The sequence below is a fragment of the Drosophila mauritiana genome, chromosome 2R (assembly GCF_004382145.1).
Source record: "Drosophila mauritiana strain mau12 chromosome 2R, ASM438214v1, whole genome shotgun sequence".
NCBI lineage: Eukaryota > Metazoa > Arthropoda > Insecta > Diptera > Drosophilidae > Drosophila > Drosophila mauritiana.
In genome coordinates this window covers 10,786,751-10,809,222 of record NC_046668.1, presented here as the reverse complement: position 1 = coordinate 10,809,222, position 22,472 = coordinate 10,786,751, and the positions used below count along the sequence as shown (strand labels likewise).

General features: G+C 41.5%; 4 protein-coding genes across 6 annotated transcripts; all 4 read right to left on the bottom strand.

Moving 5' to 3' along the window:
• Window positions 1–365: 365 nt before the first annotated feature.
• Window positions 366–10,996, bottom strand: LOC117138497 (endoplasmic reticulum metallopeptidase 1-like). The gene is made up of 12 exons (XM_033300627.1): window positions 10,976–10,996; window positions 10,439–10,919; window positions 10,206–10,380; window positions 10,066–10,150; window positions 9,874–9,994; window positions 2,245–2,399; window positions 1,807–2,193; window positions 1,568–1,748; window positions 1,323–1,507; window positions 1,124–1,267; window positions 585–1,067; window positions 366–533 (listed from the first exon to the last, which is right to left on the bottom strand). The coding sequence occupies exons 1-12, from the start codon at window positions 10,994–10,996 to the stop codon at window positions 366–368; spliced, it is 2,586 nt and encodes an 861-aa protein (XP_033156518.1).
• Window positions 10,997–11,192: 196 nt separating this feature from the next.
• LOC117136403 (endoplasmic reticulum metallopeptidase 1) lies at window positions 11,193–14,921 on the bottom strand. Its single transcript, XM_033297299.1, has 11 exons — window positions 14,843–14,921; window positions 14,263–14,779; window positions 14,034–14,208; window positions 13,892–13,976; window positions 13,648–13,768; window positions 13,433–13,587; window positions 12,993–13,376; window positions 12,750–12,930; window positions 12,507–12,691; window positions 12,305–12,448; window positions 11,193–12,250 (listed from the first exon to the last, which is right to left on the bottom strand). Exons 1-11 carry the CDS (start codon window positions 14,861–14,863, stop codon window positions 11,582–11,584), a joined length of 2,637 nt encoding a protein of 878 aa, XP_033153190.1. The 5' UTR covers window positions 14,864–14,921; the 3' UTR covers window positions 11,193–11,581.
• Window positions 14,922–15,234: 313 nt separating this feature from the next.
• Window positions 15,235–18,645, bottom strand: LOC117136474 (endoplasmic reticulum metallopeptidase 1). Of its 3 annotated transcripts, none has more exons than XM_033297405.1 (12): window positions 18,583–18,645; window positions 18,013–18,523; window positions 17,780–17,954; window positions 17,646–17,730; window positions 17,473–17,593; window positions 17,263–17,417; window positions 16,829–17,212; window positions 16,579–16,759; window positions 16,332–16,516; window positions 16,136–16,279; window positions 15,582–16,082; window positions 15,235–15,526 (listed from the first exon to the last, which is right to left on the bottom strand). In XM_033297405.1, exons 1-12 carry the CDS (start codon window positions 18,607–18,609, stop codon window positions 15,359–15,361), a joined length of 2,637 nt encoding a protein of 878 aa, XP_033153296.1. In that variant the 5' UTR covers window positions 18,610–18,645; the 3' UTR covers window positions 15,235–15,358. The 3 variants fall into 3 exon arrangements, with proteins under 3 accessions (XP_033153296.1, XP_033153297.1, XP_033153299.1); XM_033297406.1 differs by having other exon boundaries at window positions 15,585–16,082; XM_033297408.1 differs by lacking the exon at window positions 15,235–15,526 and having other exon boundaries at window positions 15,932–16,041.
• Window positions 18,646–18,917: 272 nt separating this feature from the next.
• On the bottom strand, window positions 18,918–22,467 carry LOC117136387 (endoplasmic reticulum metallopeptidase 1). Its single transcript, XM_033297279.1, has 12 exons — window positions 22,447–22,467; window positions 21,869–22,388; window positions 21,637–21,811; window positions 21,497–21,581; window positions 21,164–21,284; window positions 20,951–21,105; window positions 20,505–20,888; window positions 20,266–20,446; window positions 20,024–20,208; window positions 19,827–19,970; window positions 19,267–19,767; window positions 18,918–19,207 (listed from the first exon to the last, which is right to left on the bottom strand). The coding sequence occupies exons 1-12, from the start codon at window positions 22,465–22,467 to the stop codon at window positions 19,040–19,042; spliced, it is 2,640 nt and encodes an 879-aa protein (XP_033153170.1). The 3' UTR covers window positions 18,918–19,039.
• Between the last annotated feature and the right edge of the window lie 5 nt (window positions 22,468–22,472).

Genomic DNA, 22,472 nt, shown 5'->3' with positions numbered 1-22,472 from the left:
TATGTATGCCCTTCAAGCATTTTCCAATGATACCGAAAAAATTGAAATGTTATTGCTATATAAAGATAGTAAAATGAGAGCATAAATTTTGCATCAATTTTATAAACCCTAAATCAAAAACGATAAAAAGCTAATGTCAAGATTAGATATACAATCATTATGAGTTTTGGGAATCCTACAACGAAAAGCACAAATTTTTGGAAAGGTTATGGACAAAGGTTTTCACTATATTCGTAAAAAGTTCCAAAAGTGTCTAGACAAAAAAGAGCTAAGGCAGAACAGTATTTACTAGAAGAACTTTAATTAAATAACAAATCAGCAATATGCTGAAAAGTTTAATTCCATTAAAAATGTATTCAAACTTTCTAAAATATATATCCTTTAAATATTGCGGGCCATTCCATTGCATGAACATAGTTGGGTAGATCGGACAAAAATTCCTTGGCATGTGCATCCCTATCAAATTCATAGCTGATAAAATGTCCAACAACTCCGAGTTCCATGAGAGGACCACTAAGATCACCATCGGACTTCTGAAAAAGTAAAGATTTTTAAACTACTCATTATGGAAATGGAAAACGTACCGCCAATTCAACAAAGAACTTCAGGGGACTGTCGTCTATGCCATATGAAATGTATGCAACGTAGGGTGGTTGGTATGTATCCTCCAATAGTTTTGGATCGAAGGACCAATCCGTGACCTTGGCAACACCCACTGGCTGGATGAACACGTTCATTTGGGGCGGTCCAGTCAGCTCAAACTCAAATCGAGTGGTCTTGCCATCCGGGAGTACCGATTTCTCCAATAGCTCCAAGGTTATATCACCGGGTATGCTAACATCACGAGGCAGCCAACCAGCTCTTCTTCGTCCACCACAAAAGTTAAAGCACGGAGCTCCACACATCACGTACTTATCGCAATCAGGCTCCATTGAGGTTAGACCAGTCAGGTTGACGTTGAAGTCCTTTAGCGGACTCAGACCGCGTCTATCCTGGTATATGAAGTAGTATCCAGAATCACTGTGAGTCACCGTTCCATCGTAGTCATAGAATATTCGTTTAGTTTGCTGGAAAAGGATATGTTACCTTAAAAACCTGACAATACTTATAGAAAATATTTTACCATGAAATTAACTCGCATCACGTTGGTCTTGGGGCGATAGGGGAATCCCACTTCCGAAACAGCAATCATGCAAAAGATGAAGGTCACCACTCCCAAACCAAGGAGAATGATCTTTGGCCAGCGAAATACATTGATGAATTGAGCCTAGAGTTCCATTGTTAAAAGTAAACCTTTTCATCACCAGAGCAACAACACTTACAACAAATCCCAGTGCAAAGTACGTGCAAAAGCCACACAAGAGTGCTATAATCAGATCCGGATTCGAGCTTATTCCGTTTCTTCCAGTTATCGGAATAAATACGACCAGCAACATGTAGAACAGATAGGAAAAGTAACAAAATGGAATCACCTGAAGAGATACCACACTGATGGACCAATAGTAGCCTAAAATGTAGTTAACAAGTTAAGACCAGTTTTTGGATAAATGATTACCATATCTCTTACCGCGGTCATGCAATGTACTTATCAGATTTATCAGCACAGCACCTCCATAAAAGATCAATGATATGAGGCACAAGTATTGGGAACGCGTACCAATAGCCGTTAAAATAAGAATCAACAAGGCCAAAACCACGAACTCTGCGTGCAAACTCATTTGGATGAGATATGGGTGGCTCAGTTTATCCTGAAATCGATTGAATGAGCTATGGCAAGGATATCAGATGCCTTATCAATTGTCTTACATTGGGCAGCAGGGTGAAGTACAGGGTCAATGGGAGTACCAGCCCGATGATGGCGGGACACACGTAAAGGCCAAAAACCAACCAATTGCTGGTGAAGTAGGTCAGAGATCGATCCCCAGCATCGAATAGAACCGCCATCAGAAGAGGCAGGCAAATGCTTAGCAGTAAGCCCACCACGTGCAGTCCCAAGATAATAAGGAACTGGATCAAAATCTGGCCAATCGATACCTTCTCCGACTGGCGGGACATTCGCCAGAGGGAGCAGCCAACCAAAACCAAACTTAGCACTCCAATCACGGAGTTCAGGATAATACCCGTGGACTCCGTGTAGTAAACAAAGAACAGTCCGAGGAAGTCAAAGAAGACTGCATGGCTATCATCAGTTTTCTGAAAATGAATTAAGTAATTTTTATGAAATAAGTATTAATCGATTGTTACCTCTGTTTCGCTTAATTCACTGGCATTTGCGTAAGCCCTTGCAAGTGCAAGAATGTTGTTCCCCGTGTTCTGTATAGATCCTCCAGGAATTACTTTAAAGGTGTCGAATGCTGTATGGTACACATAGCCATTATTGGCCTGTGCGATGTCCAGACCTGTTAATTTTAATATTTATATAGTAACATATCTACACCCACAACTCCCCAATCACAACCACGCACACTATTGTAAACAATCACACACACACATTAATGTCTAAGTACGAAATGTATTCAAAGATCGAGAGCCCTTCGATTATGCTTAGCTTTCATCTACGCACAGCAAAGTGCAAAAGTCCGAAGTCCAAAGTCTAGACTCTGGGGCGAGCCAATGTCCACGTCCCCTAAACATTCCATCACTTGGCGAGCCAACTGAAATAACAAAAACTTCCGCCCACACAATCGTCTCAGGATTATCAAATTACTCCTATTTTTCGGGGCTCCTCTCTTAACGGGAGAATAGACACCTCTCTTTCCGGGAGAATAGAAGTTGATAACTTTATTCTCTTAAACTTCGCTCTTAAGCTATCCCAATCCGCCTATATAAACCCAAACATGTCCCCATACACTAGTTCAGTTCTGAGTACATTATCAATCGCGATAACACTGCTAAGCCCACTTCAACCTCGAAGTCCATTATCCAACCTAGTGATAATCCAAAGGCTCTAGTTCTTCCTTTACTGGAAATAATAAAACGTTTAATAATAAATAAAATAACCTCCTGTGTTCTTTTTTTTATTAAACACTCGGTCTGAATTCGTAAATGGCGCAGTCGGTAGGATAAATAGAAAAAGTTGTGCGAATTGTTTACAAATATCAATCTAGTGACAAAAGATCCTTGTACGACCAAGCGTATCTTTTAAGATTGAACCACGCGAATCGGCGCTAAAAGTGAACATAATATCGTAATACAATTAACTCTTTTTATCCGCAAAAGAACTACGTATAATCGGTGGTTGACACATAATAGTCAAACCTACTGCATACGGTTAACGAAAGTGTAAAAACAAAAAAACGAAAAATAATAAAACCAACAATCATGGCAACCGAGCAAGTACAATTGTTATCGGAATCCCATCTTAATCAAGCCCTAAGCCAAATTAGGCAAATACCAATATTCAGCGGTAACACCCAAGAACTCAGTGCCTTTATCCGAAGGATTGAGTTCATACTTCAGCTCTATCCATCAACGGACATCAGGCAAAAGCATGTATTCTTCAGCGCAATTGAAATGCAACTTGCAGGAGATGCTCAACGTGTATCCCAGTTATCCGGAGCAACAACCTGGCCAACCCTTATGAATGCGCTCATCAGCGAGTATAAAACCCAAACACCATGTGAAGAACTACTCCGTCGTATTTACAACACACCCTTCAACGGAAGTATCCGTAAGTTCGTCGAAGAATTAGAAATGAAATCATTCACGATATCGAATAAACTTATGCTAGAAAATGATATCAATAATACTGTATTATACACAAATGCATTAAATAATACAATCAAAGATGTAATCACGAGAAAATTGCCCGATAGGTTATTTATGACTCTTGCTAGATTTGACATTACGACAGTATCTAAACTCAAACAAATAGCGCAACAAGAAGGCGTATACGAAATAACTTTCAATGACAGAACAAGACCCCAAAATTATTCCGATCCTAACAAAATCCAACCCCAAACCTCTAAGAATAAGGGAAACTATCAAAATTTCGTGAACAATGCTATGCATAACACAACTAAGTCAAATCCAAGCACTACTCCGAAACCCTGCGAACTAAATCCAAGGTTAGCAAGAGAACTCACACAAAAATTAAATACAGGAAGAGTCCAGAATCCATTAAATTTTCAACAAAGAAATAATAGTGCCCCAAACCCTCCTGTCAAACGACAGAGAGAAAGTGATAGTGCCCAATACAGAATGGATACAGGATGCGAAAATTTTCTTCAACCAGCCTCGGAATCAGAAAGCGATTCAGAGGAAGAGGAAACCCATTCTTAAAAATTACAATGAATAATATTACTCTCAAATGCTTAGTAGACACCGGTTCGTCAATTAATATTATGAAACAAAATTTCTTTAATTTCCCAATCAAACCTTCTAAAGTTAAAGTCCACACTATTAATGGCATTATAACGTTAAATCAAAGCGTTTCATTGCAGTCAAGCAAACTTTGTCCCATTAAACAAACATTCTATATTCAAAACTTTTCAGAAAAATATGACTTACTATTAGGCAGAAACTATTTAGAACCAACTAACACTCAGATTAATTATTCAACACAAACAGTCATTATAAATGGCTACACATTTAAAATGTGGTACGACCACATCCAAACAGATGAATCCAAGGCCATCAATGAGTGCCCCAAGTCATCTAACTCAGAGGAAACCCCTCTACATACCCCAAAAAAGGAGAAAACCCTCCGGAAAATTAAGCGGAAACCCCACTTAAAATCAGATGAGTCAAAGGTTACCAATGAGTGCCCCAGATCATCCAATTCAGAGGAAACCCCTCTACATATACAAAAAAAGGAGAAACACCTCCAGAAAATTAAGCGGAAACACCACTTAAAAATAGATGAGTCAGCATCCAATCAGTGCCCCAGATCATCTAACCCAGAAGAGTCCAAGACTACCTATGAGTGTCCCAAGACTTCTAAATTTGAGGAAAACCCTCTTATTAACCCATACATAGAAGAAGCCCTTCTAGTAACATCCTCTAACTACGCCCTAGATGACGAGTTAAGAGAATCTAACGTATTTAGATTAGAACATCTAAATACAGAAGAAAGGGAGCAACTTTCCCACGTTTTGCTTGAATACCGTGATATTCAGTACAAAGAAGGTGAAACTTTGACCTTCACGAGTACGATTAAACATTCCATTCATACAAAACACGAAGACCCTATCTATAAAAAACCATATAAATACCCCCAAGCGTTTGATCAAGAAGTCAACAGGCAAATCAACGAAATGATAGAACAAAAAATAATTAGGAAATCTAAGTCCCCCTATTGTTCTCCAATTTGGATTGTGCCAAAGAAAAGTGATGCTTCTGGTAAACCAAAATTTCGATTAGTCATAGACTATCGTAGTCTCAATGAAATAACCATCGACGACAAATTCCCTATTCCAGTAATGGATGAAATATTAGACAAGCTTGGACGCTGTCAATACTTCACAACCATTGATTTAGCTAAAGGTTTCCATCAAATTCAAATGGACAAGCAATCAATATCCAAAACAGCATTTTCAACAAAACATGGACATTACGAATATACTCGTATGCCTTTTGGTCTGAAAAATGCACCAGCAACATTTCAACGCTGCATGAACAATCTTCTAGAAGACTTAATTTATAAAGATTGTTTAGTTTATTTAGATGACATTATCATTTATTCCACTTCATTGGAAGAACATATAATGTCACTAAAAAAGGTATTTGATAAGCTACGATTAGCTAATCTAAAATTGCAACTTGATAAATGTGAATTTCTGAAGAAAGAAACAGAATTTCTCGGTCACATTATCACAACAGACGGTATAAAACCAAACCCTAACAAAATAAATGCAATTATTAATTTTCCTATTCCTAAAACCACAAAAGGAATAAAATCATTCCTTGGACTCTGCGGATTCTACCGTAAGTTCATTCCCAATTTTGCAAAAATAGCAAAACCTATGACGTCCAAATTAAAGAAAGGAGCAGTAATTAACACAAAAGATAATGATTACATGTCCGCCTTCGAGAAACTAAAAGTACTCATCACGTCCGATCCAATCCTAATATACCCCAACTTCGAAAAGAAATTTTCACTGACAACAGACGCTAGTAATATAGCCATAGGTGCTGTATTATCCCAAGAACATAAACCCATCTGCTATGCAAGCAGAACTTTAAACGAACATGAACTTAACTATTCGGCTATAGAAAAAGAACTATTAGCTATAGTATGGGCAACAAAATATTTCAGGTCCTACCTATTCGGTAGAAAGTTCGACATATTAAGTGATCATAGACCACTTGTATGGCTAAATAACATAAAAGATCCCAATATGAAGTTACAGAGATGGAAGATAAAACTTAACGAATACGATTATAATATTCAATATCTACCCGGTAAAGAAAATCATGTAGCTGACGCCCTATCTAGAGTTCAAATTAAGGAAAACTTCCTAGGAGAAGATGACCCAGTTTCCCTGCTCACAACAGCTACTGTGCACAGTGCACAAGAAGACAACCAAAATCACATTTCAATAACAGAAAGACCTCTTAATTATTATAACAGACAATTCGAATTCATAAAAGACAATTTTGACGACGTCCAAATAATAAAATATTTCCATAAAACCAGAATTAAAATCAGTTATAAAGAAATGACTGATACCCTTGCTAAAGATATCATTAAAGAATACATTTGCACTAAGAAAAGTGTTATTTACTTTCCTGACGAGATCGACTTTCAAATATTTCAAAATGCGTATATTCAAATCATAAGTCCCGACAGTTTCACTAAAACTATGAAAACCAGCAGAAAACTAATAGACATTCAAACATACGCCCAATTCAAGGAAATCATTCTCAAAACACATAAAGAATTATTACACCCTGGTATAGAAAAACTTACACTTCAGTTCAAAGAACTTTACTATTACCCTGATTACCAAAAACTTATCCAAAACATCATAAACGAATGTAAAATCTGTAACATCGCTAAAACTGAACATAGAAACACAAAATTAATTCTTGAAACAACCCCAGAATCCTTTAGTCCCAGAGAAAAGTATGTCATGGATTTTTACTTAGTAAACAATAAACAATTCCTATCATGCATTGACATTTATTCTAAATACGCCTCCCTGATAGAAGTAAATAGTAGAGACTGGCTTGAAACTAAAAGAGCTATTTTACGCATATTCAACGATATGGGTAAACCCATAGAAATAAAAGCCGACAAAGACTCCGCCTTCATGTGCATTGCACTTAAAATTTGGTTAGAATCAGAAGGAGTAACTTTAAATATAACAACAAGTAAAAATGGAATCTCTGACGTTGAGCGATTTCATAAAACGGTTAATGAAAAATTAAGAATAATAACAAGCGAAAATGAACCTGAAAACCAATTCACAAAATTTGAAAAAATACTTTACATTTACAATCACAAAACAAAACACAACACAACTGGTCGAACCCCAGCAGACATCTTCATTTTTGCAGGAACCCCTGCCTATAACACTCAACAAAATAAAGTACACAAAATTGACAAACTCAATGAAAACAGACACGACTTTAACATAGACACAAACTTCAAAGAATCCCCCCTAGTTAGATCAAAAACGACTAACCCATTCAAAAAGACAGGAAATGTAAGACAAATAGATGATAAACATTTCGAAGAAACAAATAGAGGTAGAAATATAACACACTATAAGTCTAAGTTTAAAAAGAAAAAGAAAATTAATAAAAGTAAATATAATAACGATAATTCCAGGCTTACTCCCGAGCATGATACTCATGTTATGCCTCATATCGACAATTAACACACAATACCTAGAAGTAACACCTATCCAGGCCAAAAACGGTTACCTAATCTTTCAAACCGGATCAATAGATTTACCGATAAACCACGAATATCATCACTTATCTATTAACTTAACTAAAACAGAAAATACTTATGAAGAACTTATTAAACAAACTCAACATTTTAATAATTCACCACAAATACAGTATCTAGTAGAAAAACTTAACAGAGAAATGAACGGTATACGAATTGTAAAACGTAGTAAACGCGGTCTTGTTAACTTTATGGGAACAATTTACAAATACTTATTCGGTACCTTAGATCAAGAAGATAAAGAAGAATTACAACAAAAAATAGCCGACATCTCTAAAAATAATGTACAAATAAGCGAACTTAACCACGTAATAGAAGTCATTAACCAAGGAATCGAATTGACCAACCATCTAAATAATAACTTTGAAGGAGAACAAATGATAAATCTAATAATTTTCAACTTACAACAATTCACTGAATATATTGAAGACATAGAGCTTGGTTTGCAACTGACACGCTTAGGTATCTTTAATCCAAAACTTTTAAAACACGACTCATTAATTCACGTCAATTCTGAAAAACTTCTTAATATTAAAACTTCAGCTTGGCTTAAATCTGATACAAACGAAATCCTGATAATATCCCAAATTCCAAGAGAAATAACCAAAACACCTGTTTTTAAAATAATACCCTACCCAGACGGAAAAAGTTACATACTAACAGAAACAATACATGACAAATATTTTTCCCACAATAATCAAACATACACGGCAAGTTCTCAAAGCTTAGTAGTAAATAAGTGTATAATTGGTATACTAAACCAGGTCCCAACACAATGTAGATACAGTAAAACACATTCTGATTTTGAAATAAAATATGTAGAACCTAATATAATCACAACTTGGAACCTTCCCAAGACTATCCTAAACCAAAACTGTATCAATAGAGAAACTATAATAGAAGGCAATAACATGATAAAAGCATTTAATTGTTCGGTCCAATTAGAAGAAATATTAATTACCAGCACAATGTTAGACTATACTCAAACTATCTATGTAAACAATAATGTAACAAAACTTGAACCACTCGAATACATCCAGGCAAAAGAAATAATCGAACAACACAATCAGACGAATAATATCTTTCAAATAATAACACTTGCAACATTAATCATGATAGTTATTATTGTAATATTGTACTTTATCTATAAATATAAAACTATACCCCAAAAGTTAATTGTAAAATTTAAAAATCAAACGCAAAAAAATGAAAATATTATAAATCCTGGAACAGACAATACTGCACCCCCCAATACCCCTGTATTGTACCCTACTCTAAACGCCTGAGGACAGGCTTTTTTCTTAAGGATGGGGAAGTAACATATCTACACCCACAACTCCCCAATCACAACCACGCACACTATTGTAAACAATCACACACACACATTAATGTCTAAGTACGAAATGTATTCAAAGATCGAGAGCCCTTCGATTATGCTTAGCTTTCATCTACGCACAGCAAAGTGCAAAAGTCCGAAGTCCAAAGTCTAGACTCTGGGGCGAGCCAATGTCCACGTCCCCTAAACATTCCATCACTTGGCGAGCCAACTGAAATAACAAAAACTTCCGCCCACACAATCGTCTCAGGATTATCAAATTACTCCTATTTTTCGGGGCTCCTCTCTTAACGGGAGAATAGACACCTCTCTTTCCGGGAGAATAGAAGTTGATAACTTTATTCTCTTAAACTTCGCTCTTAAGCTATCCCAATCCGCCTATATAAACCCAAACATGTCCCCATACACTAGTTCAGTTCTGAGTACATTATCAATCGCGATAACACTGCTAAGCCCACTTCAACCTCGAAGTCCATTATCCAACCTAGTGATAATCCAAAGGCTCTAGTTCTTCCTTTACTGGAAATAATAAAACGTTTAATAATAAATAAAATAACCTCCTGTGTTCTTTTTTTTATTAAACACTCGGTCTGAATTCGTAAATATATTTATATTTTAGTTCATGGCAATATAAGCTTACCAGGCACGTTTCCGAAGTCCCGAAAAATGCGGAAATCCGTGTCGGATGGTATAATTCCAGCCTGCCACGTTTCCTCGGCTAGTGTAGTGGCAAAAGGATGTTTCGCATGCTGCCTGTAGTACTACACATCAGTGCGGTTCAATAGAAACATACTATTAGGTACTAGAATTATAAAATACGATTCTTTGCTACCTTCATCAGCCAAGGAGTATTGGGTCCACTCTGGAATAATAGATCCCGCCCACCGCTGCCGCCCGACTCGAGGTTTATAAGGGCTCTATAAGAAATGTTTATAACTAAATTGTTTGAATTACTAGACCAAATTGAATCACCTGCAATTTGGAGCCCATTTGTGTTGCGTGATAAAGCCGTGGGCTCCCTGAAGGGCGTTTTCTTCGGCGCCGTTGAACAGAAAGATAATTCCGTGTTGAAATGGTGTCTCGGATGTCGCCATTTGTCGTAGGACCTCCAACATCACCACAACCATGACGCCATCATCTCCAGAACCTAGTTATTCTGCACTTTAAGTATATCTCCCTATTGAACTTGGATTGCTCATACCCACCTGGACTTCCTGGCTTTGAGTCGAAATGACTGTTGATCAGCAGGTAAGACTCACTCTGAGACTCCTTCGTACTTAACTTAACGATGACATTCTGGATGCCTTGGTACATGTTCCACATACCCGCAATCAAAAATCCACCAGAAGGCGACTGAACCTCAACCTCCAGCTCGTAAAGATCGCTGCACAGCTCCATTTTAATCTTTTCCACTTCGGCCAAGAGAAACTCAACCGTTTCCACCTCATTCGCTCGACTGCCCACAACTTTGGGTCCAATTCGCTCAAAGTCATGGAGCTGTTTCTCCGCCCTTCCCGCCACGAATTCTCCCCGCTTTGAAGGTTCCTCTGCGATGGTTACCCTTTCCGGAAGTCTGTTGTACAATGGGATCACGATGGCAAAGAAGAGCGCCAGCCAAAGGAGTAGAAAGGAAGGAGCATAGTACCAAGGCAATCTTCTCCTGCCCTCGGAATCTTCCTTAAGCTCCTAGGAAACGGCACTTAGCATCGAAGTATCCTGTTTTCAAGAACACCTAAACTCACTTTATCAATCTTCTCTCTCATGATAATATCTTCGAAAAGTCGAACTGCTCTGATTGCAATATCAGAAGAAACTAAACGTTTGGTCCGCAAAGGCAATGCATTAAAGCCTCCCAAGATATATGGGCTATAAAGATAAAATTGTGCAAAGGCGAAACATATTACCTTATCACCAAATATATTACCAACTTTACGTTTCTATGTATTTTTATCAGCACATGCGGAGAGTAATGGATAAGGGTTTATTATCATATGGTCAATGGCATTTTAATACATGTGGTCTACAAAATTTAAAGCTTACTATTTTTCCGCAATATAATAGGGTCAGAAATGTTTTAAGACTTCAGTTAGGAAAACTTATAACCGCTTAAAGTTAAATACATTTTTTTACATTTATGGGATTCTCTGCGTTTATGGGATTCTTTGCGTTTATGGGATTCTCTGCGATTATGGGATTCTCTGCGATTATGGGATTCTCAAACTCATTAATAGAACATAACATTCTCTTATCCGAAATATTCAACAATTTTCATCTAATGGTTCCCTTTGGGAGGCGATGGATGGAGTATGTTGTACAATTGTAAATGGAAACCTACTGCTATGTAATGCCTAAAAAATATATCGCTTAAATATAGATGGCCATTCCATGACGTGGACAAAGTCGGGAAAGGCGGCCACAAAATCTTTAGCCTCTGCATCCCTTTCGTACTCGAAGCTGACCCAGTGTCCCACAGCTGCGAGTTCCAAAGTGGGAGTCTCGAAAATACCATCAGGTTTCTCCATATCAATGAAGAACTTCAAAGAGGTATTATCGGTTCCATACGAGTGGAAGATCTGGTACGGCGGCTGGAACTCCTCCGGTTCGTCCAGCATTTTCCTGACAAATGACCAGTTGTCAACTTTGGCGGATCCCACCGGCTGGATAAACAAATTCATGTGGGGCGGACCGGCCAAGTCGAATTCGTAACGAGCGACTGTTCCGGACTCCAGCACCGTATATCCCAGGAAGTCCAGGGTAAGTTCACCGGGTAAAATCACCTCCGATTCTCGGGGCAGCCATCCATCCCACTGGCGCCACTTGCACCAGCTGTAGTAGAAGCACGGAATGCCGCACATCACGTAATCATCACAGTGATTGGCCACCGGCTCCAATCCGGTCAGGTCAAGTGCAGAGTCCTCGAGTGGGGCGAATGCCCGCCTATCCTGGTAGTTGAAGTAGTAACCGGAATCACTGCGACTCACTGAACCATCGTGCTCGTAGAAAATGCGACGAGTGTGCTGTAAATGATAATCCATAAGATATGGACCAATCGTTATGGAATGATAACCTACCAAGCAGTTGGCTCGCATCACATTCGTCTTGGCTCGGTAGGGGAATCCCACTTCTGAGACAGCTATCATGCTAAAGATAAAGGTCATTACTCCCAATCCGAGAAGTATGAGCTTTGGCCACCGGAACATATTAATCAGTTGAGCCTGTGAGATTAAAGTTATAAGTTCTGATAAAAAACTAAATATCTTAGCCGAAACTAACCGCAAATCCAAGAGCAAAGAAGACGCAAACGCCGCACAGTAGACCAACGATAAGGTCTGGATTTGTACTATAGCCATTCCTGCCCAGCACCGGAATGAAGATCACGAGGAACATGTAGAACAAGTAGCAGAAGTACGAGAACGGTAGCACTTGCAGAAACATCACAATCGGCACCCAATAGTAGCCTGGATTATAAATCAAAGTCACAAAATCACTTAGATTAATCGCTATACTATAACTTACCACGATCGTGCAGCGTGCTTACTAGGTTAATCAGGAGAGCCCCTCCATAGAAGATCATGGAAATGAGGCACAGGTACTGGGAACGCAGACCCATGGCGGTCAGGATGAGGGCCAGCAGGGCCTGGACAACCAGGTGAGCGTGCAAACTGAGCTGCAGCTGGTAAGCGTGGCTAAGTTTTTCCTGCAAATGAATCAAAAGTTATACCAGGTTTGATGAATGATTACCAATAGAAAAGTACTTACACTGGGCAGCAGGGTATAGTAAAGGGTCAATGGAAGTACTAGCCCGATGATGGCGGGACACACGTAGAGGCCAAACACCAACCAATTGCTGGTGAAGTAGGTCAGAGATCGATCTCCAGCATCGAATAGAACCGCCATCAGAAGAGGCAGGCAAATGCACAGTAGAAAGCCCACCACGTGCAGTCCCAATATGCTGAGAAACCAAATCGAAATCTGAGGAAGAGACGCCTCCTCCGACTGACGGGACATTCTCCAGAGGGAGCAGCCAACCAAAACCAGACTTAGCACTCCAATCACACAGTTTACAACAATGCCCGTGGTCTCCGTGTAGTAAACGAAGAAGAGTCCGAGGAAGTCAAAGAAGACGGCATGGCTATCATCACTCTACAAAATCCTTACATAAGACTACTATTTGCGTATTATTAAATGGATGGACTCACCTCGGTGTTATACAACTCACTGGCATTGCTGTAGGCACGCACCAGAGCAAGGACATTGTTTCCAGAGTTCTGGATGGATCGACCAGGAACATTCTCATAAGTATCAAAGGCTGTGTGGTAAACATACCCGTTCTCGATTTGGGCAATGTCCAGACCTTCGAAATGCCACATGGTTATCAATGCCACCATACGGAATGTGTGACTCATCTACTCACCAGCTATGTTACCATAATCTCGGAAAATTCGAAAGTCTGAATCAGAGGGCAAAACCCCACTCTGAAAGATCTCCTCCGCCATTGTGGTTGCGAACGGGTGCTTCGCGTGTTCCCTGTAGTACTATAAAATGTCGGTTTAGTATATATCGGCCGTAAAATAAATGACCATAAATTCGACCATAAAGTGTATAGGGTATATGGGGTAGCCATAAGCTACTTTTTCCTAAGAAATTATAGCACTCACCTTCATTAGCCAAGGATTATTCGGACCGCTCTGGAATAACAAGTCACGTCCTCCGCTACCGCCCACTTCGAGGTTGATAAAGGCCCTAAATTAAATTATGGTTGAAAACAAAAAGATCAAAAACTCCGCTTTTTCGACTCACTTGCACTTTTCCGCCCACTTGTGTTGCGTAATAAAACCATGGGAAGCCTGGAGAGGATTCTCCTCAGCTCCGTTGAACAGGAAGACAATTGGATGCTCGAAGGGAATCGGCGATATCGACATTTGGCGAAGGACCTCCATCATGACCACAACCATTGTGCCATCATCACCAGAGCCTAAGGACCTCGATCAGAACCTGGACTTCAAATTGGCAAAAGGATATAACTCACCTGGGCTTCCTGGCTTTGAGTCGAAATGGCTGTTGAGCAACAGGTAGGATTCACTTTGGGAGCTCTTGGAACTCAGTTTGACGATCACATTGTGAATACCCTGGTACATGTTAACCATGTCGTTGAAAACGTATCCACCCGTTGGTGACTGAACGTCCAATTCGAGGTCGTAGAGGTCACTACGCATCTCTGCACGAATCTTTTCCGTTTCGTCTACCAGGAACTCAACCGTGGTCACCTCGTTTGCATAGCTGCCAGTTACTTTGGGTCCAATGCGGTCGTATGTGTACAGATATTGCTGTGCCCGCTCTGCCACGAATTCTCCTGGCCTGTGTGCCTCCTCGGATATGGTCAGCCTGTCCGGAAGTCTGTAGTAGAGCGGGATCACGATGGCGTAAAAGAGCGCCAGCCAGAGGAGCAGGAAGGAGGGTGCATAGTACCAGGACAAACGCGGCCGGCGGACGTATCCTTTTCGCAGCGAAAGGGATTCGACTAGTTCGGTGTCGATGGGATTCCCCTGATAAGTACGCAAGCACTGTTAATCCCTTACCCCACATTATTCGACTAAATCAAAACTCACTTTATCAGTCTTTTCATCCATGGTAAGATTGTGGGATAGCGGGAGCCAAGTCAAACCCTTCCGATGCCCGATCAACGCATAACTGAACGTCTGCACCCCGAGCATATCGACTCGAAGCCTTCCGCCGTACTAGAGACCATAAAGATAAAGCCGTGTGCCGCTTGATACCCCGGTACCCTGATACCCGGGGGGAAACTGTTTTGTCTTAAGGCGCACCAGGGCGGATGGGACAGAACTGAAGTGAACCATGGCCATGGCCATGGTATCTAAATTGGACGGGTTTACGACTTAATATAAATATACATAAGTGGCGATTCCGACGCACGCGAGGGGCAGCTGCAAATTAAAGCTTATTCATTCACCGATGTCTGGCAGATTAAGGTGACGCTTGATGGGGTTTCAGAGATTAATATTTATTCTTCTATCAGCCGCTGGCTTATCGAGTGCACTATCAAAGCACTTCGAATTCCCGCGAATATAATGGATGCAAACTGAATGATCCACAGGAAGTGGTTCCTAGAAGATGTAGCGCATAAACAGAGATGGCCATTCCATGGTGTAAACAAAGTCCGGCAAATCACCTATGAACCGAATGGTAGTCTCATCCCTCTCGAAATCCTGGCTTACGTAATGTCCAACAACGCCCAGTTCGAAAATCGGTCCATCCAATTGTCCATCGGATTTCTGAAAGTTAGATAATCGGTATATACTTTTCATAATCTTCTTAACTGCAACTCACCACGAAGTCGATGTGGAATTTGAAAGGGGAGCTATCCACGCCGTAAGAGAAGTATATTTGATAGGGCGGTGAGTATTTATCTGGCTTGTCCAGCATTGTCCGTATAAAGGACCAATCCTCCACAGCTACTCCATCCAGTGGTCGTATATACAGGCCCATGTGCGGTGGACCAGCCAGTTCAAACTCGAATCTCGCCGAATTTCCCGATTTCGAGAGTGTTTTATTGAGAAGGTTCAGTTCCAGATTTCCGGGCACAGCCACCTCTTCTTCGCGAGGTAGCCAAGCAGCACTGGAGATCCCCCTACACCAGCTGCTCCAAAAGCAAGGTAATCCACACATAACGTACCGATCGCAGTATCCATCTACTGATGTTAGTCCGGTCAGGTTTACGGCGTAATCCTTGAGCGGACGGAGAGCTCGTCTGTCCTGGTAGTCAAAGTAGTAGCCCGAATCGTTGACGCTAAGGTTACCATCGTATTCGTAGAACATTCGACGTGTTTGCTTTGAATAAGTTAAGTAAAATAATATATTACAAATGAGCTAAACATACTTACCAGAAAATTTACACGCATCACACTGGTTTTGGGTCGATAGGGGAAACCCACCTCCGTAATCGAGATCATGCTGAATATAAAGGTCACCGCGCCAAGGCAAATCAATAAATAGGGTGACCATCGGAACATGTTTATCAGGGGCACCTACTAAGTATGATTAATCAACTGATATTTGTAAGATCCAGCCTAATATTACCACAAAGCCCAGGGCGAAGAAAGTGCCCACAGCGCAGATCAGGGCAATCAACATGTCGGGATTAGCAGAGTCCCGATTTCGACCCATCGCCGGAAAGAATATCACCAGAAATATGTAGAAAAGGTAGCAAAAGTACACGTATTGAAACAGCTGACTGATCTGCACGGTTAATACCCAGTAGTATCCTATATGAATTATAATAAAATTAGATATGTGGTGCTACATCAAAATAACATATTCTACTTACCGCGATCATGCAGGGTTGTTAATAAATTAATTAATAGAGAGACGATGTAAAGAAACAAAGAAATCATACACATGTAAGGAATCCGCAGACCAATGGCAGTCAAAGCAATGGTCAGTAGAGATAGGACAACGCAATGGGCATGTAAACCCACGTACATCTGGTACGGATGGCTTATTTTATCCTAAGTTTAATAAGATATTATATACTCCATCTTTTAAGGATCTTTAGGATATACGACACTTCCACTTACATCTGACTTGAAGGAGTGGTAAATTGAGGAGGGCAGCACCAATCCAATGATCGCCGGACATATATAAAGACCAATCACCAACCAGTTGTTACTATAATAAGTCATTGTTCGATCGCTGACATCGTATAAAACCGACATTAATAAGGGTAAACCAATGCACAGAAGACAGCCTGCCAGATGCAATCCCAAATGACTGGCAAACAGAATCGAAATCCTTCCTGCTGAAACCTCCGACACACAGGACATCTTCCACAAGGAACAGCCAACGAGAAGAACACTTGCCACAGCAAAGCAATAGTTTAGGATTAGGCCAGTCTTCTCCGTATAGGTCACAAAGAAGAGTCCCAGGAAATCGAAGAAGACAGCATGTCCTGTACTGTGCTCCTGTAATATTTATTTAAGTAGTTTTAAATATTTCATTAAATATATTTTACCTTTGTGTTATATAATTCACTGGCATTGGATAAAGCTCGAACGAGAGATAGAATGTTTTCTCCAGTGTTCTGAACAGCACGTCCTGGAACAACGTCGAAGCTATCGAAAGCCGTATGATAAACGTATCCGTTGCTAAACTGCGCTATATCAAGTCCTTTAAGAGTAATTAATTAGGATATGAACTTCTTAGTAGATGCCAAATGGATTACCGGGAATGTTTCCGTAGTCTCGAAATATTCGGAAATCTGTATCAGAGGGCAGTATTCCGAACTGAAAGATCTCTTCAGCCAATGTAGAGGCAAACGGATGTTTCGAGTGCTGTTTATAATACTAAAATAAACCAAATATTACTGCCAATTATATGTTGATATCTATTTAGTACCTTCACTAGCCAGGGATTATTTGGACCACTCTGGAATAGGATATCTCGACCGCCGTTGCCACCAACTTCCAAATTGATAACTGCCCTTTGGGTAACAGTTAAGAAAGTTCTTTGATCTCTGATCTTAAACTTACTTGCAATTCGGTGCCCACTTATGCTGGGTGATGAAGCCATGGGACGCCTGTAGAGGATTCTCCTCTGCGCCATTGAACAAAAAGACTATTGGATGCATAAACCCGCTCTCGGAAATGGACATTTGACGCAGAACCTCCAACATAACTACAACCATGGTGCCATCATCTCCAGCACCTGCAAATAAATACTAATTAGAAGATCATATATTCGAAGATTAGTTGAGTTAACCCACCTGGACTTCCTGGCTTCGTGTCGAAGTGACTGTTGATTAGCAGATAGGATGAGCTATTCGAATTCGCAGGGCTCAACTTGACGACGACATTCTGAATGCCCTGATAAATGCTGGTCATGGTTCCCACCACATAGGAACCCGTCGGCTGCTGGACGTCCACCTCCAAGTGAAAGAGGTCTCCGCGCATTTCGCTCCTAATCTTTTCCACCTCGTTTAAGAGAAATGCAACCGTCGTCACCTCGTTCGCTGTGCTCCCAACCACTTTGGGTCCGATACGATCCAGTTCGTAGAGTATCTTCTGCGCTCTCTCGGCCACAAATTGGCCGGGCTTAAGTGGCTCGTGGGCCATGGTTACTCGATCTGGCAGCCGGTAGAAGAGCGGAAGTACGATGGCGAAGAATAGCGCCACCCACAGAAGCAGAAAGGAGGGTGCATAGTACCAGGGAAGCCTTCGCTTCAACTGCTTTTCCTTCGACAAGACATGGTACAGAACGGTGTCCGAAAAGCCTTCCTGGTTGAGAAAATGTGTGATAAATTTACATTGGAAAATGTTTACTTATATGTACTCGCTTTATCGCCGTCAGCCAGCACTTCCATATTTCCAGCTCGATTCCGCGGGAAAAGAGAACTGTGTCGATGCCCAGCAGTCTCGCTACTGAATGCTTCTAGTCCACTCGATTGTTATACTCTTCAGTTCTTTAAGATAGCCCACAGAGCGGCGTGATAGGAAGCCAACAACAAAATGCATGGAAAACCAATCATTCTATGATTTAGATGTTTAGATTACCCATAGTTAGAAGTTTGCTTGTTGATTTGGATCAACGCCACCAGAAATAATCGCACAATCTACACACGCGACTAAACGTTAGCGTTTGATTACGAAGTCTGTATGGTAACAGGGGAAATTCCATTACTCAAAACATTGCGTTTAATTATAATACTTAAATGTACGTTCTTAAGCTAACAGAGGCTCTTAACATAGTTCTTAATAACAAAAGGTAGCGAGATGTGCCATTGTTCCAGCAACTTAGAATATATAACGTTCATACAACGTAGGCCATTCCATAACGTGAGCGAAGTCGGGAAAATCGGATATGAACTTCAGGCCGGCAGCATCTCGATCATAATCGTAGCTTACAAAACTGGCAGCGAATCCTAGCTGGAAAGTTGGAGTGCTAAAGTCACCGGAGGATTTCTATGAAGAAGAGCGTTATTGTAGCAACTTTAAGGTATATAGAAAGTTCCTAAACTTACTGCAAAATCAATATGAAACTTTAAGGGGGAATTATCCGAGCCGTAGGCGAAGAATATTTGATATGGCGGTGAGTAGGTGTCGGGTTCATCCAGCATGTTCCGAATGAACGACCAATCCTCCACTTCAACCCCATCCAGAGGTTGAATATACAGGCTCATGTGCGGTGGCCCCGAGATCTCGAACTCAAACCTAGCCACCTTTTCGGAGTCCAAAACTGATTTGTTGAGAAGCTTTAGGGAAGTCGCTCCTGGAATGGTCACCTCCTGCTCCCGAGGCAACCAATGGCTCTTGGTGCGGGTCTTACACCAACGGTGATTGAAGCAGGGAACTCCGCACATCAGGTACTTATCGCACTCGGAAGAGGTGCTAGCCAAGCCAGTTAGATTGACAGAGGTGTTCTCCAGTGGATAATAGAGACGACGATCCTGGAAGTCGAAGTAGTAGCCGGAATCACTGAGACTCACGGAGCCATCGTACTCATAGAAAATGCGCCGAACGTGCTGAAGGATTACAAGTATTTTATGGGGAATGCACCTAGTTTTCAATGAAGCATACGTACCAGGAAGTGAATTCTCATCACGCTGGTCTTGGCCCGATATGGAAAGCCCACCTCGGAAACCGCTATCATGCTGAATATAAACGTGACCACTCCCAATCCGAGCAGTGCCAATTTGGGCCAGCGGAATATGTTTATCAGAGGAGCCTGGGTAACCACCGTGAATTAGATGTATTTTCAGCTTATGCCTCATTTCTTACCACAAATCCCAGTGCAAAGAAAGTTCCAACCGCGCAGATCAGGGCGATCAGTAGATCAGGATTGGTGCCGTGTCCAAAACGTCCCAGCATGGGAAAGAAGACCAGGAGAAAAGTGTAGAACAGGTAGCAGAAGTACAGGAAGGGCACTAGTTGCAGGACTTGCACCAACAGCACCCAATAGTATCCTGCAAATATATCCAAGTTACCAATCTAAGTGGGGGATTCGAATTGCCATGAGTTACCTCGATCGTGTAGAGTACTGAGTAGGTTAATCAACAGAGCTCCTCCATAAAACAGCAAGGACATCATGCACAGATACGGAGTCCTTAGACTTATAGCAGTGAGGATAATGGCTATCAAGGACAGCAGCACGCAGTGCGCATGGAGGCTCATGTGTATGTGATTGGGGTGACTGATTTCGTCCTGCAAAGCAAGTCCTAAAGTTAACATATATAGAATATTGAAAGTGCAGGCCACTCACATTCGGTTTTAGTGTGTAGTATAGAGTCAAGGGCAGAATCTGGCCAATAATTGCTGGAACGATGAACAGCCCAATGACCAGCCAATTGTTGCTGAAGTACGTCATGGAACGGTCTCCGGCATCGAACAAAACTGCCATCAGCAGCGGCAGCCCGAGACTGAGGATCATTCCCAGCACATGAAGGCCCAGGATTATGGCGAACCATATGGACACTCGGCCCATGGAGACATCCGATTCGCGACCCATCCTCAAAAGGGAGCAGACCACCAGAACCAAACTGGCAACGGCGATGCAGCAGTTAAGGACTATGCCAGTGGTTTCCGTGTAGTACACAAAGAATAGGCCCAGATAGTCAAAGAACACAGCGTGTCCTTCGCTGTGATCCTGTCAAATTAAAATCACAATGAATAATGAGTTGGGTTTCCCCAAAACCACTAATGACTCACCTCTGGATTCCGCATTTCGGGGGCATCGGCAAAAGCACGAACCAAAGATAAGGCATTTTCTCCAGAACTTTGTAGGGAATCAATGGGCACCGCCTGAACATTATCAAAAACGGTATGGTATACATAGCCATTGCTGATTTGCGCCATGTCAAGGCCTTTGGGAAAAACGTGTTCAGTACACAAGCGAGTGAAGCATTCGCGTGACCAACTCACCCGGCAGTTGTCCGTAGTCGCGAAAGATACGGAAATCCGTATCGGATGGCAAAATGCCAGACTGAAATATTTCCTCGGCCATTGTGGTGGCAAACGGATGTTTAGCATTCTGGTAATAGTACTACGGGTAGTAAATGAAATAAATATCCGATTATCAATAAATGCCGCTTTCTTCAAAGGCAATTTCATCCCGCCATCAGCGATTGCCGCCAATAACCACTCGAAATTCGATAAACAAATATGATTTTGAATGTATATGTATAAACGGCTGATAACCGTGAGCATGGCAAAAAGTTTTCCCAGCAATTAGTCATGGTTGCATATGGTAAATACCTTGATCAGCCAGGGATTGTTCGGTCCACTCTGGAACAACAGGTCACGACCTCCGCTGCCTGCCACTTCCAGATTTATTAGAGCCCTGCAGAATTATCCTTCAAGTTGTAACTGCCAAATTCCAAACACAACCCACTCACTTGCAGTTTTCCGCCCATTTATGTTGGGTGATAAAGCCGTGCGATGCCTCCAAAGGATTTTCCTCAGCTCCGTTGAACAGAAACACAATGGGATGCTCGAACGGGGTGTCCGATATGGCCACCTGGCGAAGGACTTCCAGCATGACGACAACCATGGTGCCATCGTCGCCGGAACCTAGAAGCAGGTATTATTATTTCCCTTATAAAAAGAGCAGGATGTGTTGTAACCCACCAGGGCTGCTGGGCTTGGAATCGAAGTGACTGTTGACCAGCAGGTAGGATGAACTATTGGAGCTCCGGCTACTTATCTTAACAACCACATTGGTGACGCCCTGGTACATGTTCACCATCTGCCAATGCATGTAGGCGCCCGAGGGATGTTGGACATCCAGCTCCAGCTCGTAGAGATCACTGCGCATTGCCGCCCGGATGTTCTCCACCTCCTCCTCGAGAAAGGCCACCGTTGTCACCTCATTCGCCACACTGCCCACCACTTTGGGTCCGATCCTGTCGTATTTGTAGAGCAGCCTCTGCGCTCTCTCCGCCACAAATTGTCCAGGTTTACTCGATTCATGCGATATAAGGACGCTATCCGGCAGGCGATGGTACAAAGGATACACCACTGCGTAGAATAGAGCCACCCATAGGAGGAGAAAGGATGGTGCGTAGTACCAGGGTAATCTGTGCCTCCTCAGCTTTTGCTGCGATAAAACATTGACCAGTGCCACGTCCGAGTTACCAGCCGCAGACCCCTGTAAAGTCGATTAATGGGTTAATTACCACAAATTGATTTCTTAAATCAAAATTCACATTTTTCTCCCTCGACTTCATGTCGA